The following is a 15,676-nucleotide window of genomic DNA, read 5'->3' as shown; positions in this document are numbered from 1 at the left end:
GTATCTGAGAGGCAGGGGTCCTATCCCAGCTGGGCTTTGCGCCACTTTCAATCAGTACAGGCAGTGACCTGAGACCCATGGCCCTGACCACAGTGAGGCAGGAGCCCAGAGACCCTGCATGTGCCTCTCACTGGCTCCTCTGCTCTCCCCTTCTCTGAGCCTGTTCTGTCCAAGTCAGTCTGGAATCGTCTCTGGGCAGATCTGACACGGTGAGAATTTGGGCCGGCCACAGGGCATGACTCCAGCTGGTGTTGGACCCTGGGGTGGGCGAGCCCTAGGCGGGTGTCACTGCTGGGCCCACGGCCTGGCAGGCAACACTCCAGCTGAGACACAAGCCCACAAGCCCCGCTGTCTCCAGCCTGCTCCTCCAAGCTCCGTGTCGTCATCCGTCGTCATTTCCAACCAGCATGTGGGGACCCAGGCCTGGTGGACCCACACCAGGTGGATGTGGAAAGGAGTCTGGCCCTCACCCAGTCCAGCCCCTAGGCCTGTGAGGCCCAGAGAGGCCATGGGACCTTCAGGAAGCCTCCCGGCCAGCATGCAATCAAGTGGGACAGAACCTGGACCATATCAGCTTCAGTCCAGCCTCCTTTCCCTGAAACGTACCCAACAGAAGGGGAACAACAGACCCTGAGCCAAAGCGCAACCAGCCCGTGCCGGGTGGGAATCGGAGCACGTGGGTCACAAGCTGGGGAAACCCTCTGACGCCCCGCAGGCTGGGCACGACGGGGACAGCGGGCACTTGCACACGCAGGGCTGCCCTAGGCCTGGCTGCAGTGGACAGCACTAACGACCTGCAGGTTTGGGGAGAAACCGCTGAAAAGGAACCAGGGGGCCGCCACACGCCTGCTTGCTGGTCAGACGTCTCCCGACCTGCCTGCGGTGGGCTGCCCACACTCGGCACCAGCCAGAGCCCATGCACCCGCCATCTTCTCTGTGGAGCTGTCGTCACACCTCACGGCCATGGGGCTGCACTCCTGTGCCCGATTTATCACCTGGGAGGGTCACTAATCCCAAACCAGCAAAGGCAGGTGTGGGTCTTTATCACAAAACGCATTTCCAGGGGCCGACTATTGGCTGATGAGCAGTACGGGGTCTGGGGAGGCTGGTGGGCTCCCGTGGCCAGTGGGCAAGGCTGCCCTGTTAGGGGGCATGAGGAACCGAGAGGGGGTGCACTGAGGGAAGTGGGGTGAGGTGGAAGAGAAGGGAGTCAGAGGTGGCTTCAGGGAGGTGACAGAAAAAGTCACGGACACCACTACGGCCAGGGGGAGCCTCCTGCTCCCAACATCCCGGAGCGGGCATCACCAACTAGTGGATTGCTCTGGTTGTCCTCCCCCCACCCCCCGCCCTCCCAGCCTCTCTCTCTTCACCCCACTCTGTGCCGAGGGGACCCTCAGCTCCCAGTCCGCCCGCTGCCCCTGCCCTGGGCCGCCCTCGCCGCCCACCCCCAGAACCCCCAGCCCAGCAGACAAGAAGGGAGAAGCGCTGAGGACCGCCCGCCGCGAGCTCACACCTGCGCTGGGAGACAGATGGGGCTGCAGACACCCACGGGGACTGCCGCCTCGCCAGCCTCGCCAGCCCCGCCAGCCGCACGGCTGACACGCGTGCACGCAGCGAGCATCCGGTGGGAGCTCCTCTGCCTCGTTTGTTTTGCTGTTTTCTTTGAAAGATGCAGACTTCAGGGGCCAGCGGAACAGGGAGCCCACGCTCGCTCGGGCCGGCTGCCTGACGGCGATGCAGAATGCTACCTCCACCCTCAACAGAGGACGCCCCCCAGCCGCTGCACTTCCAGACGGCTCCAGGGGCCGGACAGCCACCAAACCTGCCTGCAAGGCCAGCAACAAGACAAGACAGGCAGCCAACAAACACACCAAAGGAAGCCGGGCGGGAGACCCCGTGGCCGGGGATCTGGACCTGGATGGGAGGTAGAAATTCCAGCCCAGCAGCCACCAAGCCAGCCCCTCTGCATTGGGGCCAAATAAAGCTGGGCAAGCTCAGTCGTTTCTCTCGCAGGTGACAGAAATGGTGGGCTCTCAGCTCGGTGAGGCCATTTGGCTGCCCCACAGGGCACAGAGTGGCGATGTCACCGCCTGACACGCTCCACTAGGAGGAAGGGACGTGGGATGTGAACAGGCTCACGTGGCTTCAGAGCCCACTCTGCTCCAGCTGCCCAGCCCAGGACCCTGGCCACGGAGAAAGCCCCCAGATGGACACTGACCAAGGAGACCCCACCCAGAACAGCCACGCCCCCAGGCCACACAGGATCAGGGCGTGCGAGCTGCAGCGTGACCCCCCCCAGTGTGGGGAAGAGGTGGGCTGGGCACAGAGATGAGGGAGAGCCCGAGTTAGGACCGTGGCATGGGCCCCAGGTGTTCCACGTGCCTCCCAAGGGCGGCTGAGGGCACCGCGGCCCCCGCTTGGCAGCTGGGCACGGTGGCCCCTGGGGGGCGCCTGCTGCAGCTGGAGGCGAGCAGATTGCCACACAGCTTGTGAGAGCCGCCGCCTGGCAGCAGCCCCTGCTTTGTCACGCTCAGGGACGCTGGAGACTCGGCTCCCAGACCTGTCCTATGTGGGAGGCAGAGGAAAAGGGTAGGGGCCTCCAGAAGCCCCCACCTAGGGCGGCTCCTATGCCGGCTGAGCACCCATCAGCCAGGGTCAGGCAGGCCCAAAGTATGAATGGCACAGTGCTCCCTGAGCACCGGCTCATACCCTCAGTCAGTCATTCAATGAACATCTCCAAGCACACGGGACAATTTGGGGAATCCCCGCCACTCCCTGCAAGACAGACCCTAGAGGAGGCCGGGAGGCTCAGAGAGGGTCGTGGCCTTCCCCATCACAGCAGGGTCAGAGGACTCCCAGGCTGGGGATCATCCACAGGCCTAAAGTGGGGCTTCAGACACCTATGGGGCAACACAGTCTCTATCCAGAAGAGGTTCTGGTGGGGGAACGGGCAGGGCAGGGAGGGGAGGCCAAGCCAAGGCTGGAGTTGGCCTAGAAGCTTCTAAAGAAGAGGGAGGGCCAAGGGGAACCCGGGGAACACCCTTCTGGTGGCCAGAGTAACGGGGGAAGGGTTCCAGCAGCCCAGGCAGCAAAGGGGAGGAGCAGATGACAGATGCCAGGCGCTGCCCACGTGACCCCTCAGTTCAAGGTGGGCCCGTCACAGAGGAAGGGTCCCGTGGGTGCAGCCAGGACCAACTTGGGGTCAGACCTAAACCTGCACCTGAAGGGCCTTCCAGAACGTGCTGTGGGCTCAGTCACTCCCTGGCCCCCTTTCTCCCAAGGAGTCAAAGCAGAACCTCAGGGACGGAGAGCAGCCGCTCTGGGCCTCGAGGCACGGCACGCCGTCGGACAGACAGGAGCAGCTGGTGGGCAGCCCAATTGGGCATGGTTCTCTCCCAAAGTCAGGTCCAACACCTGGCGCACAGCTGCCAGTGTCCAGGAGGACCCGCCCCACCCCCACCCACAGAAGCACCCGCCCTGCCAGCCCCCTCCCCCCGTGAGGGCCCTCAAGCCCCTGGCTGCGTGGCTAGGGGGTGGGAGTGGGGACAGAAGGGACAATGGTGGAGGAAGGCTGGGGGTATTAGTGGTGAGGTGGGGGCGCAGTGGTTGGGGTAGGGGACGATGGCGCTGACATCCTTGTTCACGCACACAACCGCTGTGCCTGATGCTAGTGTGTTCTCACTGAATCACCAAAACCTACGAGTAGACACGTTGTCCTCATCCTGAGGAATGAAGGGAGCTCAGAAAGGTAAAGTGACGTGCCCAGGGTCACACAGCAAAGACGTGAACCAGAATCTAACACCTAAGGGTCCAGCCTGCTGAGTACCTGTCCCGGAAGGGATTAAAGGGTCAAGCGGGTCTGGGCGCCTCTGTTGCACACATGGTCCCTTCAGGAGCAGCAGGGCACCTCGACCCGGGCCCCAAGCTGGGGGACAGGGACTGAGCAGGGTAGTTTGGCTGCAAAGAAAAGAATGCACCTTGGAGCCTCAGAGAAGATAAAATTCCCCATGAAGACCCGATTTCTCCTCCCTTCCCTCGATTTCTCCTCCCTTCCCTCGGGGTGGACCAAACGCGGAGTGCGGATTACTTCCTCTGAACTGAATTTTAAACCACACCCTCGAGACACGAGGTGAGGAGAGACATGAGCCCTCGAAGCAGAGCGGAGCGCAGGGTCCACAGCTCAAAGATGGCACTGCCACAGCGGGGCGGCGGGGGTGGGGGTGGGGAGGGGGGTCAGAGGTGGGCCAGAGACACGCCCAGGACAGGAGAGGCACCAAGGCAGCGTGTGGCTGACCACGTCAGGGGGTCAGCAGGGCCGTGATACACCTGGGGGGCTGCAGCCTGGCTCTTCCACCACCATCGCCCGGCTCCGTGCAGGTCTAGAAGCGGCTCTGTCTCCACCCGGGGCCTCTGCCTGCAGAGACAGGGCTGTCGGGAGATGGCCATGGGGTCCTGCGTCACCTCAGCCCCCAGAAGCTAAGACGCTAGCGCCTCTGGGAGCCCATTGTCCTGGGGGGCACCCCCCAGACACAGGAGGCCTTGCCCTCGAGAGAGGGGCGGCTCTAGCACAGGCCTGGCTCCCTTTCCATGGAGCGGTGGACGAGGATGCCAGGGAGGCAGGAGGCCGTGGTGTCCCGGGACATGCGTCCATGGAGTTTCCCAACTCTCACCTGCTGCTTACGAGGTGGGACGCCAGCCAAGCTGGAAGCTCGGTTCTGCCCCCCAGCGAAATGGACAGAGAACGGAGACGAGGGCTGTGCTGAGACCACAGTGGGAGACTGGCCGGTACACAGCCGGCGCTCAGTAAGCGGTCACTGCCCCGATGGAGGAGGGCAGAGCCTCGCTGAGTCCGCCTCCTCACACGCCCTGTGACAGGTGTGTGGTGCCATCCAGCCACAGGCTCGTTCAGGCATGAAAAGGAATGGGATCCTGGCACACTGCACCGTGGACAGGCCTGGAAACACGGGGCTGAGCACGGCAGGCAAGTCACACGTGCTGGGACCCCAGAGACAGGCGATGTCCAGAGCAGCAGACCCAGAGAGATGGCGAGCGTGGCCGCCAGGGCAGCGGGAGCGGAGGGGAGTGGTTGCTGTGGGGGCAGGGTTCCTTTTAGGGGGGATGAAAATGCTCTGGAATTAGTGGTGACGGCCGCACAACTCCGATAAGCTAGAAATGCTGGACTGCACTACTTTCAAGGTGAGTTTTACAGCACGTGAACTAGACCTTAAACAAGCAAAAGTCTAGCCCCCTCCCCCACAGCCCAGCCCAGCAAAGGTCCCCTGCGGCTCTCAGGTGCCGGGTGGAAAGGCAGTGGGATCTCCCCTCGGGTCCCCACGGGCCCCAGGCTTCAGGAAGCTGATAGCCGACAACTCCTCTCTACATCCCAGGGAGGCAGAGGCCACAACCAGGAGGCACAGACGCCCACGTGCTCCCTGCACCACCATGGTGGGTGCTAAGTGCGAGGGTGGCTCTTCCAGAGCCGGGACCATCCATGCAGGCTTGTCGTCCTAACTCGGGGGTCTCCAAAGTCCACCTGGAAAGCCCTAAGCAGCAGCAGGAAGGAGCACAGAGCATATCCTCCCCAGCTGTGTGCCCTCAGGCTCACAACTTGATCTCTCTGAGCCTCAGCTTCTCCGTCTGTGTAACCGGCCAACTCTGGGCTGCCAGCCAAGACCACAGATCGGGGAGACAGCAAGGTCAGAGCTGGGGCGACTCTGAGAAACATGGGGACCAGGCACGGGGTGCGGCCAGCGGATGCTCTGGAGCATAACTGAGCATCTCATTTCTTCAACACGAGGCCCGACCGGGGCTGACCAGGTGGAGAAGAGCAAACTGAGCTCAGGGCTTCTACAGCTTTAAACTCAGGCTTTGCTTGTGGGCACCGGACACAAGGTGGCGAGGGCCAGTGGCAACACACGGCGGAACTCGAGTGTCAGGGCGTCCCAGTGTCCAACACCGCCCCACGGTCCACGGGCGCTGAGTCCCCCAAGACCTTGGCCTTCTCGTCACAAGGATGGTGTAACCTTGGGGTGGCTGGCGGCGGCTGCCACGCTCCGATGACAGTAAGCACTGGGGCCAGCCTGGCTTGCTGTGCTCCTCTGTCTCTCCCTCTTGACCCTGTTCTGTAAAGTCCCCTGGCACCGTCCCCAGGGCATCACACAAGACGCCAAGGTCACAGCAGGGGGGAGGGCCCTGGGGCCACCAGGCCTGACTCCTGCCAGCAGCACACTCTGTTCCTGGCCAGAGAGGCCTGGTGGCCTCTGGCACACTAGCTGCCTGCTGGCCATCCTTCCAGCCGGATGCCGGGGCCCGCCTGGGGCAGCGGGAGGAGACAGACGACCACTGGGGCCCGAGGGAGCCCACGTCTGCAGACCCCTCCAATGCCCCCTGGCAAGGAGAGAAACGCTTTCCACTGCCACATCCTCGTAGAGCTGGTGTTATCACCCCAGGACTCAAGCCCAGCCGCCCAGGAGTGGACACTGCTGCTGGAGAAAGCCCTGACACCGGGGCTGACCCAGCCCAGACGGAACCAGCGTCCTCCCACGTGCCAAGAGCTGTCTTTGAAAGCTGTGCCAGCCGCGGTTCTCTGCCTTCTGGAACGGCGGGAAGGACGACAGCCAAGCCCGGGAGCTGCCGGGCAAGTTCTGCCCCCGGGGGCTCCTGTTGCCTCCAGAGAGACCCCCAAGCCTCTACTCCAGCTTGGGCTCCCACCGTGGGCCCTCTGCTCAGGGCGCTCTGCAGCCAGCCCGAGACATCTGGTCCGGAGGCCTCGGTGGGCCCGGGCAGGGAGCTCACTGCCTCCTCTGGGCCATCTGATCCCCAGCTGCGAGGCGAGCCAGGGCCCCGAACGGCAGGGCCTCCCAACACCCAGGCTCCTGGGCCTGGCTCGCTCAGCCACTGCCAGGAGTCCCTGGTGGGCATGGGGTAAGGAAGGGAGTGCACCTAGGGACAGGAGGGTCTGCCCAAGTAGACAGAGCAGCCCACAGCAGGCAGACCTGGCTGCGAGAGGGTGGACCCCAGTGACGCAGGAACCAGGCTCCAGCGGTCTTCCCTCTTGGGCCAATACCCGCCCTGCCCGTCAACTCCAGCTCATTCTCCCCCAATTCCTCCCCTGCCCAACAACCAAGCAGCGGAAAGGGCCCAGGAAGAGGCGAGATTCAGAAACCAGAAGACCCCCAGCCCACCCCTGGAGTCTATAAACAGACGCAGCTCCTGCACGCACTTCTCTGGGGGCCCTAGGACCCAGGATGCCCAGCCCTGGACCTTGGGGGCGAGGGAGATGTTGGGCAGAGGCATGTGGGGTACCTGCCTCCTCTGCCTGGAAGGTTGGCCCCCTGCCTCTGAGCAGCAGGTCCAGAGAGGGCCAGAGAGGCCTACGCCAGAGTCCACGGGGACCCAGGTCCCCCAGCAGCTCCAGCCGCAAACTGCCCCCACCCGACTCTTCCAACCAGCAGCTCTGACCAGGACTAACATGGGCAGACGGACAGTCACCCGAGGAGTGCCCGAAGCCAGAGCCATAGTGAGCATCATGGTACGAACCGGAAGACTAAAGCTCAGAGAGGACCAGTGTCCACCCAAAGTCCCACAACATGTCACTGCCCAGGCAACACCAAGAGCCAGAGCTCCGGACCTCTGCCCATGCCACCACGCCATCCCCACCTCGGGGAGTCAAGCAATGGTGGGTGAGTAGTCCCAGAGATCCCCACTCTAGGACCAAGAGAGTTTCCAGAGACCATGTTCCTCGTCACGTCTAGAGGGGGTATCGAGGCCTGGAGCTACTGGCCTATCCCGGGGACCATACCACCTGGGGAACAGGCTCCCCGGGAGCAGCCCAGGGGCTCCAGGGAGAGGTCCCAGGGTGCAGCACTCCCTCCAAAGCCACTGGGGGCTCCTGTGGCCCAGCACGTCCACCCTCCACCACCACAGCCACCAGGCATAGGTCCCCACCGCCGGCCGCCCCCACAGTGGCTCCTGGAGCCAAGGAAGGACAGAGGTGGCAGAGAGCAGGAAGGGAAGCCTAAGCAAGCAGGGGTGCTGGGGCTGGCAGGCTCGCGGGCAGCGGGGGTCCAGGAGGGTCCGCAGCCCAGACCCCACTGCCCCCACCAACGCCCCCAGCACGAACAGCAGGAGGAAGACAGCAGAGGGAGCGGGAGCATGTGCGGGCCGCCTGCAGAGCCCTCTGGATGCGCGGTCCTGTGCGGGGGACGGCTGCTCCCCGACGGCCGCACCTGCCCTCTGGGGGCTGGGCAAGGTCTGGGCGGCCAGGCAGGGGCGTGTCCCCCCTCGGGCCGCAGCCTGGCGGGCGCGCCTCTTACCTCTGGGCTCCTCCGCCTGTTTGGCGAGCTTGCGCAGCGCGGCGGCAAAGCTGGAGGACGGCGCGGCCTGGGCCGACAGCGCGCTGCTGGTGGCGGGGCTGCCGCTGGGCACCAGGGCGCCATTGAGCGGCGAAGGGGTGAGGGGGTTGACGGTGGCGGTGGTCCTGGTCGCGGTGGAAAGCATCCCTAGTGAAGGGGACTTGGGCTCATGGCTCATGCCTGAAACAGGAAAAGAAGAACCAGCGTCACCCAGAGAGCAGGAGGCCCCAGCACCAGAGCGGGTCCGCAGGGCCGGCGCCAGCGGGCAGCATGCAGGGCAGCTCCTGGCAGGACAGGCCAAGCAGGACAGAGCCAGCACCGCAGAAAGAACGGGCCGTGCCCCCGCAGGTCCCATACAAGGGGCAGACCCGCGCCCCTCAGGCTGGCCCTTGGACCTGTAATAGAGAACCAGGCTGCCCAGGTCCCTGGGGGATTCCAGACTCCAAACAGCTCAGCCTGCAACCTCTCCCGGGCAGCCCGGGGCTGGGCGGGTGTGGGAGGATCTGAAAACAGCCCCGAACCGCTGCGGGGGGGTGGGGGGAAACTGAGGCAGGGGCCCAGGGCCAGTATCCTCAGAACAAAGAGAAAATCGCCAGTGGAGAGGAAAAGGAAGGAACTAATGAAGACAGTGAAGACGCCAGGGCAGCAGCTCCTACTTCACCAGCAGGTTCCCGCCAGGAACTCCCGCACGGCACCCGCAAGGCCACCACCACTGCTGCCCCCACTGCAGAGAAGAGGAAACTGAAGCTCACACAGGCGGCGCAGACCCAGGGTCTGACCCCAGCAGGCTGGCCTGGAGCCCTCGCCTGATGCCACCATGCCCTCCCGAGCCCCAGAGCCACCTGGGGTCCCCAGCGGGTCTCCACCTGAGACCGGACCTCGCAGAAGGGGACAGGAGGGGGGAGGACGCAGCCCCTGCTGCTGTGTGGCCCCTCCCTACACACCCACCCTGCCCTGGGAGACAAAGACACACAGCTGCAGACCCACCCGCCCCACGGGAGCGGGGACCCCATTCGAGCCAGGCCAGGTTCAGGCGACGCTAGCAGAGGAGCTGAGGAGCGCCGCCCGCCAAGAGTGACATCAGACGCCGCGGGGGGCGGACACCGCCACCTTCCCACGCGCCCCCAGTCTTTCAAGTCCCAGCCGAGTGTCAACGAGAAGACTGAACCTTCTCCCGCCCTGTGGCCTAATCAATACAGGCTGGCCTCCGGCTCGGACGGGCGGGTCACACCATAAATAAGTTTTCCATTAACATCCCCTGCCCTCCTGAGGCCACCTGCCCAGCCTGGGCCCTGCTCCCGCAGCGACGGTGCATCCGAGGGGAGTAAATCAGGCCAATGGCCTCGCATTGGTAGGGATGACACATGAGGACCCGATGCTGCTCCAAACCCCAGACAGAGCCCTGCGAGGAGGGAAGAGCCATCTGGGGGCGCGGCTTGGGCTTGGGGGCGGCCACGGGAGGCCAGGAGCTGGTGCATAAAAGGCAACATTGAGGCGGGGGCAAGCTCCAGGGAACACCATTCTCTCTGACGAGGGCTTGTACCTGGGGAACAAAGGCCCCTGTGCCCCTGGCCAGCAGGCAGCCCCCCAGCTGCCAGCGGGTGCCCACAGCAGCAGCCGCCCCGAGGCTGACCCCTGCTCGTCCTCTTTCTGGAAGAGCAGAGGTGGGGGGTCAGCAGCCACATGCCCACAACCACTGAGTCCAGCGGGGAAACCCAAGAACCCAGGGGGCACAACGGGTTCGTGCCCCAGCAGCCTGATGGCCAGAAAACACAGGTTCCCAACAAGAGTCCTTTCTCAGCCATCCTGGCACCTGCTAGCCATCGGCCAGTTGAGGACCATGGAGCACAATGGACACCACGCTCCAGAAGCTCAGCTCCAGCCCCAGGCTGCCATCAGGGTGTTCTCCTCCTCCTCCTGTGCACAGTGTTGACAGAGGACAGGCGGTACGGCCAAGGCCTGGAGTCAAGGCTTAGCACTGACTTGGCTGCCAGACACCTGGGGCTCGAGTCTGGCTCTGTGGCCTCGGGCAAGTTACTTTGCCTCTCTGGGCCTTAGCCTCCTCATCTCTAAGATGGAGATAAATAAAATCTACGTCATGAGGTCAATTGTCTGAGGATTCAAGGAGCTAACTTATGTGAGGGGGCTTCACAGTGTGCCTGGCACATGCCAGGGGGGTCACTATTATTATTATAAAACCGATCAGCCGATGGGGACAAAAACCAGGGCAGACGGGGGAGGGCCTGGCCAAAGCCGCACAGTTTAGGTTCAGCGAACCCGGGACCCAAGCTGCCAGATCTGTGCCGCCTGGCCTCCGGGGGCCCAGAGCCATGAGCATCACAAGTCTGCGTGCGGCCTGGGGGGACCCCCCCACTCTGCCTGAGCCCTCCCCGCTGCTGTCCTGTCCCCTGACCAGGTCTGGGAGCCAGCCAGCCCAGCCCTCCATGTCCCTGAGTGGGCGGCACTGGGGAAAGTTGACCCACAGGACACCCTGGGGATGGAAGGGACACCCAGGCAGGTGACCCCACAAAGGGGCCGATGCACGGGTCCAGAAGCGGGTCCTCGGCACACACACGTGGCAGGTCAATGGTTTTGGGGCAAGTGTCTAGAGATGCTAAGTGGCGTAGGACACAGCCCGCCCTTGTGTGGACTCAGGCTAGGCAAAAAGGGTACCACGTCCTCATGGTCCCAGGTGCTTAGAAGAACGACCCACTACAGGGGCTACCCCGGACCGAGGCATGTGAGGGCCCCAGGGCTCCCTCCCCTCCCCAGGGGACACCTAAGCAGTCCTCAGGGGTCAGACAGATCATCGGGGCACCTCTCAAGACAGCCCTGCAATGGGCCCAGCAGAGGCCACTGTGGCAGAGCCACCACCTACCACCTCCACCTTGTGCACCCCGCTCAAGGCCTCTGATGATCCTGGGAGGTCAGCAGAGCCCAGGTGGGGAAACTGAGGCCAGGAGCCACTCAAAGACTGGTCAAGGTCATATGTATGGTCCGAGGCCACAGAGTTAAGCAACACACCTAAGACTTGAATCCTGTTTCCTGGGTGCAGGCACAGTGTTCGTTCCACTCATTACACCCCCTGCCCAGTCTGAGACCCAATGGTGATGCTGGACCAAAGTGTCAACACACAGATAAAATGTATCTGATGACAGCAGTTTACAAATATGTCCCCGAGGTCTTTGTCACACACCCTTCAAGAGGTGAGGCTAATTCTCTTCTCCCAAACGAGGGCCGGACTTATGGACTCACGTCTACTGAACAGAATATGGCACAAGTGACGGCGTGTGACTTCCGGGGCGAGGTCGTCAGAGGCACTGTGGCTGCCTCCTTGCGTCTCTGAGTTGCCATGTTGTGAGGATGCTCAAGCGGCCCTTGGAGAAGCCCATGTTTCGGGGAACTGGGGCCTCCAGCCAGGAGCCACCGTCTTGGCAGCTGCTCCTCCAGCCCCGGGCTGAGCCTTCAGATGAGACAGCAGCCCCGGCCAGCAGCCGGATCACATCAGAGGTTCTGAGCCAGAATCGCCCAGCTGAGCCACTCCTGAATCCCTGAATGGTAAGTCTGGGATGGCCTGTTACACAGTGAGGATAACAGACACAGTGAGGATAACAGACACAGTGAGGATAACAGACACAGCGAGGGCCCCCTGCTCTACTGATCAAGCTCCACTCTGCCATTCTCTCTTCCTATTTCCCTTCCTTCTGGAGCCCGAGAAGTTTAAGCATCTACAAGCACCCTGTGCCTTTACCCCGAGTCTGCAGAATGGGCCCCTCTGATGCCAGCAGAGGCTACGAACCAGCCCCCTCACTTTTCCAGCATTCCTCAGCAAACTGGCCTCTATTCTTTGAACCCCAACAACCCTACAAGAAAGGGAGTGTGACTGTGCCCGTTTCACAGGCGGGAGAGGCCAGGCTCGGATCCAAAGGCCAACAGTCAACAGCAGCGCTGGGATTACCTGAACACGGCACCTGTGTCCATCTACACAAGGCTGCAGGAGTCTGAGGCCAGCTCTGCCCGGCCCTGCAGCCCACAGGCGGCCTCCAGAGACAGAGGGGAGAAGGAGGGGGGTAGGGAAGGGAGGCAGGCGATGCTGTCACTGCAGCTCCCAGGGATTGGTCCCCGAGGCCCGGGGAACAGATGTGAGGTCACTGCCCAGTGCCCGCATGACTAGCTGGCCAGCCTGCAACCCGGGCAGACACACTGTGACCGCCAGCGGCCAGCGCTGGGCAGGGTGGTACAGAGCTGCTGGGACAGGCAGGCGGCAGCCACAGGGCAAGTCCCAGGCCAGACCCCAAACTGTCACACGCCCCTTAAGGCTGTTGGTGGCCGTCTTCGGGTGATGGAGAGAGAAGCAATTCTCTCATGTGTATCCTTTTAACTTCCCTATGTTCTAATTTTTATGCAGGGAACCAGTTTTTTTTTTTTTTAAAGGGGGTACTGGAAGAGATGGAGACCCGCCTGCATGAAGTCGTCACAAGCAACAAGAGCACGCGGCGTCCCCTAGACCAGGGGCTCCTGCCAGCCAGGGGTGAGAGCCGAGGGGACTGGAGCGCCCCTGCTGGAACCCAAACCCAATCCTCACCTGAAGCCCTGACCCCTTCCTGGTGACCAGGTCCCCGTGGGCTGGTCCACCCTCTGCCTCCTCCCTCCCTCCTTCCTGGAGTCAGCTGCCACCTGAATGTCATTGTCACATTCCTGCTGGCATCCAGTGACCCCCCCCCCCCGCCAGCCCTCTGCTGAGCCTGCCCTTCCCCTCCCGAAGCCTGGCACCTGCTCCCCAGGCTCTGCCAGTAGCCTACAGCCCCGTGTACAACCCCCTGGGTTCCTGGGGGTCCCCTAAAGCAGCGTCCCTGCCGTGGTGTCAGCCGTGGGCTCTGGAGCAGCTCTGAGCCAGGAAAGCTGCTCTGCTGATGTCAGGTCACTTAAAATAGCATTCCAAATGAGCAGCTTCATTAGGAGAGTCTAAAATTAGCATCCTCCACAGCGTGTGCACCAGGAGGGGGGAGCCCAGGGATGGGAGGCGAGGGGGCACCGGGACCACCAGCAGCCCAGGTGACAGCTCCCTCGCACCTTGGACGTGGAAGGACACAAAGCCAAACTCGGGGGACCCAGAGACCCTGTAAAGGGTCACCCTGGACCTGCTGCAGATCCACACAGCCTCTGGGAGCCCACCACCCACCGTGCCCCTCAGTCACAGGCTGGGGTCACTCCAGGGCCTGCTGGCTGCTCTTCCACCCAGGCCGCCCAGTGTCCTCTTGCTGGGGCTCCAGCAGGACCCCTGTGACTGTGGAGGCCCCAGGGGCGCATAGGGAGGAGAGTGGGCCTTGGGGCGGCCCCTGCACCCTCAGGAGGCCCTGAGGGACGGGGGCCTGTTCCCCCTGCTTTCATTAGAGAGGTATTTATTAACTTCTGCGCCCCTGGCCATTGACTGAATTCTTATCTACATTATCAGCTCATGTAAATTCATTATCCTAACAGCTGGGAATAAGCTCGCAGCGTGAAGGCCAGTGATGGATGGGGGCCGGGGGCGGCAGGGTTGTACTCTCTCTGCGCTGCACGAGCTCTCTTGACACGGGTGACACAGCGGGAGCACAAGCCGGGTCGTGTGGCCGCCTGGCCTTCTGGTTTATAGCACATCCTGCTGTCCTGTTCTGGACACTCACCTCCTGCCACCCTCAGCTGCCCCCTGACTCCCTGGGAGAAAAGAGCCGCAGCCAGACCACCGAGAGGCAAGATCCAACTGCTCGATCCTGGGCACCCTCAAGCCCAGGGCCCAGGACCCTCTGGGCCTCAGTTTCCTGCCGACTGGACCAGGCCAGGGCCCATCCCGCAGAGCCCAGCGCCCATCACCATCCCAGACACTGAGGGCAGGAGGAGAGGAGAAGCCACCGGGCTAACAGCACCCCCAAAATCCCCAGGCGCCCCACTGCACGGACGGTGGGGGTCTGGAGGAGCTAAGATGGCCCCGTCCCAGAACGGCCGGGGGAGGCCCTTGCCTCTCCAGCTCCTTCCACCAAAGTATGGTGTCTTCAATCAATACGTTTTTTTCTCTCCTCTGCCTAGGTTTCTGATATGGTCAGAAAAAAAAAAAAAAAGGAAAAAAGGCAAGGAAGAAAAACCCAAGAGCAGAGGGGCAAGCAAGGACGGCGACTGGCGGGTGTTCTCCGGAAACCCACCTTGTTCTTGGTTCTTCAGAACAGACCCCCACGGTGGAGGGCCTGTTGTCCAAACGCCCCCACAGTGGGGTTTAAAGGGGGGAGGCCCTACCACTCCATCAGCCTCTCCCGCCCGCTCCCGCTCCGTGAGGGTGGAGGGCTCATTAATCAGCACGGCGCGGCCTCCCCACGGCCTCCCGCGGATGCCATAATTACCGCTTCCTTTCATCCCCGCTCCTCCGCGGCACCAGACCTCAGGCCTGCTGCCTCCATGGTCTGTAATTACAAGCTAATAGCTGAGATGAATTTTCTGCTGGCTCCCAGTTCAAGCACCAGTCCGCCCTTCCCCCCCCCCGGCGCCCCCCCCCCGGGGGTAATTACACCCAGCACGCCGGGCACGGCAGGGCTTCACTTTAAGGCCCTGCGCACGCAATCTGGACTCAGATCCTCTAATCACCCCTCTTGGTAATTTTTCATTACCGTAGAAAGAAATGTTTGTGAACAAATAAAGGGCGTCCCCCGGCTCCAGCGCCCCCCGAGCCCCCCGAGGGGCGATGTCTCTGCTGCCCTGACAAGGCCGGGTCAGCTGCTGCAGACACCCCGGCGGGCGGTGGTGGCGGCGTGGGGCGCCACGTGACCCCGGGAGCTGAGCTGCTTCATAATAAATTCATTATTATATTTGCCTTTGGCGTGTTCCGAGCTCACTCGCACGAAGCAATTCTTCCCGGGGGTGGGGGCGGGGGGAGCGGGGAGGGGCGCACAGGGGGGGCCTGCTGAGGCCTTAATGTTCTTTTTCATCCAAGGAGGCCCCCTCAGGTTGCGGCTTTCTAAGGGGACTGGGGCCTTTCTCTTGCCCTGAGTTCCCAAACTGGAGGTCCTCTGGGCGGCTAGGGCCCCAGCAGCCAGAGGCTGGGCCAAAGCCATTGCTAATTGCTGGAGCAGGGGAAGGCCCAGCAGATGGCCTGGATGCTGACCCGGAACCAGAGAGAAGGGCGAGAGAACGAGGGGAGGGGAGGGGACGGGAGGCCAGCCGGCGCCCCCACAGGAGACCCTGGCCCAGGAGTGAAATGAGTAACAAGGCTGCCATCCTCCCCCCGTGGACCTGTCACTCAGAGCATTTATTAAGTTACTACAGAATGCTGAAGGAAGGAGCTCATGAGCTGC

At 62.8% G+C, this 15,676-nt stretch overlaps 1 protein-coding gene and 1 long non-coding RNA gene across 14 annotated transcripts in view; one reads left to right on the top strand and one right to left on the bottom strand.

Moving 5' to 3' along the window:
- GSE1 (Gse1 coiled-coil protein) overlaps positions 1 to 15,676 on the bottom strand; it is a 407,880-nt gene that overhangs the window by 30,531 nt on the left and 361,673 nt on the right. For 10 of the 13 annotated variants that reach the window (XM_005608472.4, XM_005608471.4, XM_070262131.1 and 7 more), the window contains one exon: positions 8,316 to 8,534. The exons of the other annotated variants lie outside the window; for them this stretch is intronic. In XM_005608472.4, coding sequence (XP_005608529.3) covers positions 8,316 to 8,534 — 219 coding nt within the window. The remainder of the gene's footprint in view (positions 1 to 8,315; positions 8,535 to 15,676) is intronic. 13 annotated transcript variants of the gene reach the window in all.
- Positions 12,551 to 15,194, top strand: LOC138923397 (uncharacterized). The gene is made up of 2 exons (XR_011436946.1): positions 12,551 to 12,885; positions 14,421 to 15,194. It is a non-coding gene; the product is annotated as an uncharacterized lncRNA (long non-coding RNA).

The sequence above is a fragment of the Equus caballus genome, chromosome 3 (assembly GCF_041296265.1).
Source record: "Equus caballus isolate H_3958 breed thoroughbred chromosome 3, TB-T2T, whole genome shotgun sequence".
In the NCBI taxonomy this organism is placed as follows: Eukaryota; Metazoa; Chordata; class Mammalia; order Perissodactyla; family Equidae; genus Equus; species Equus caballus.
Note: the sequence above shows the minus strand (reverse complement) of the source record. Positions and strands in the feature narration are given on the sequence as shown.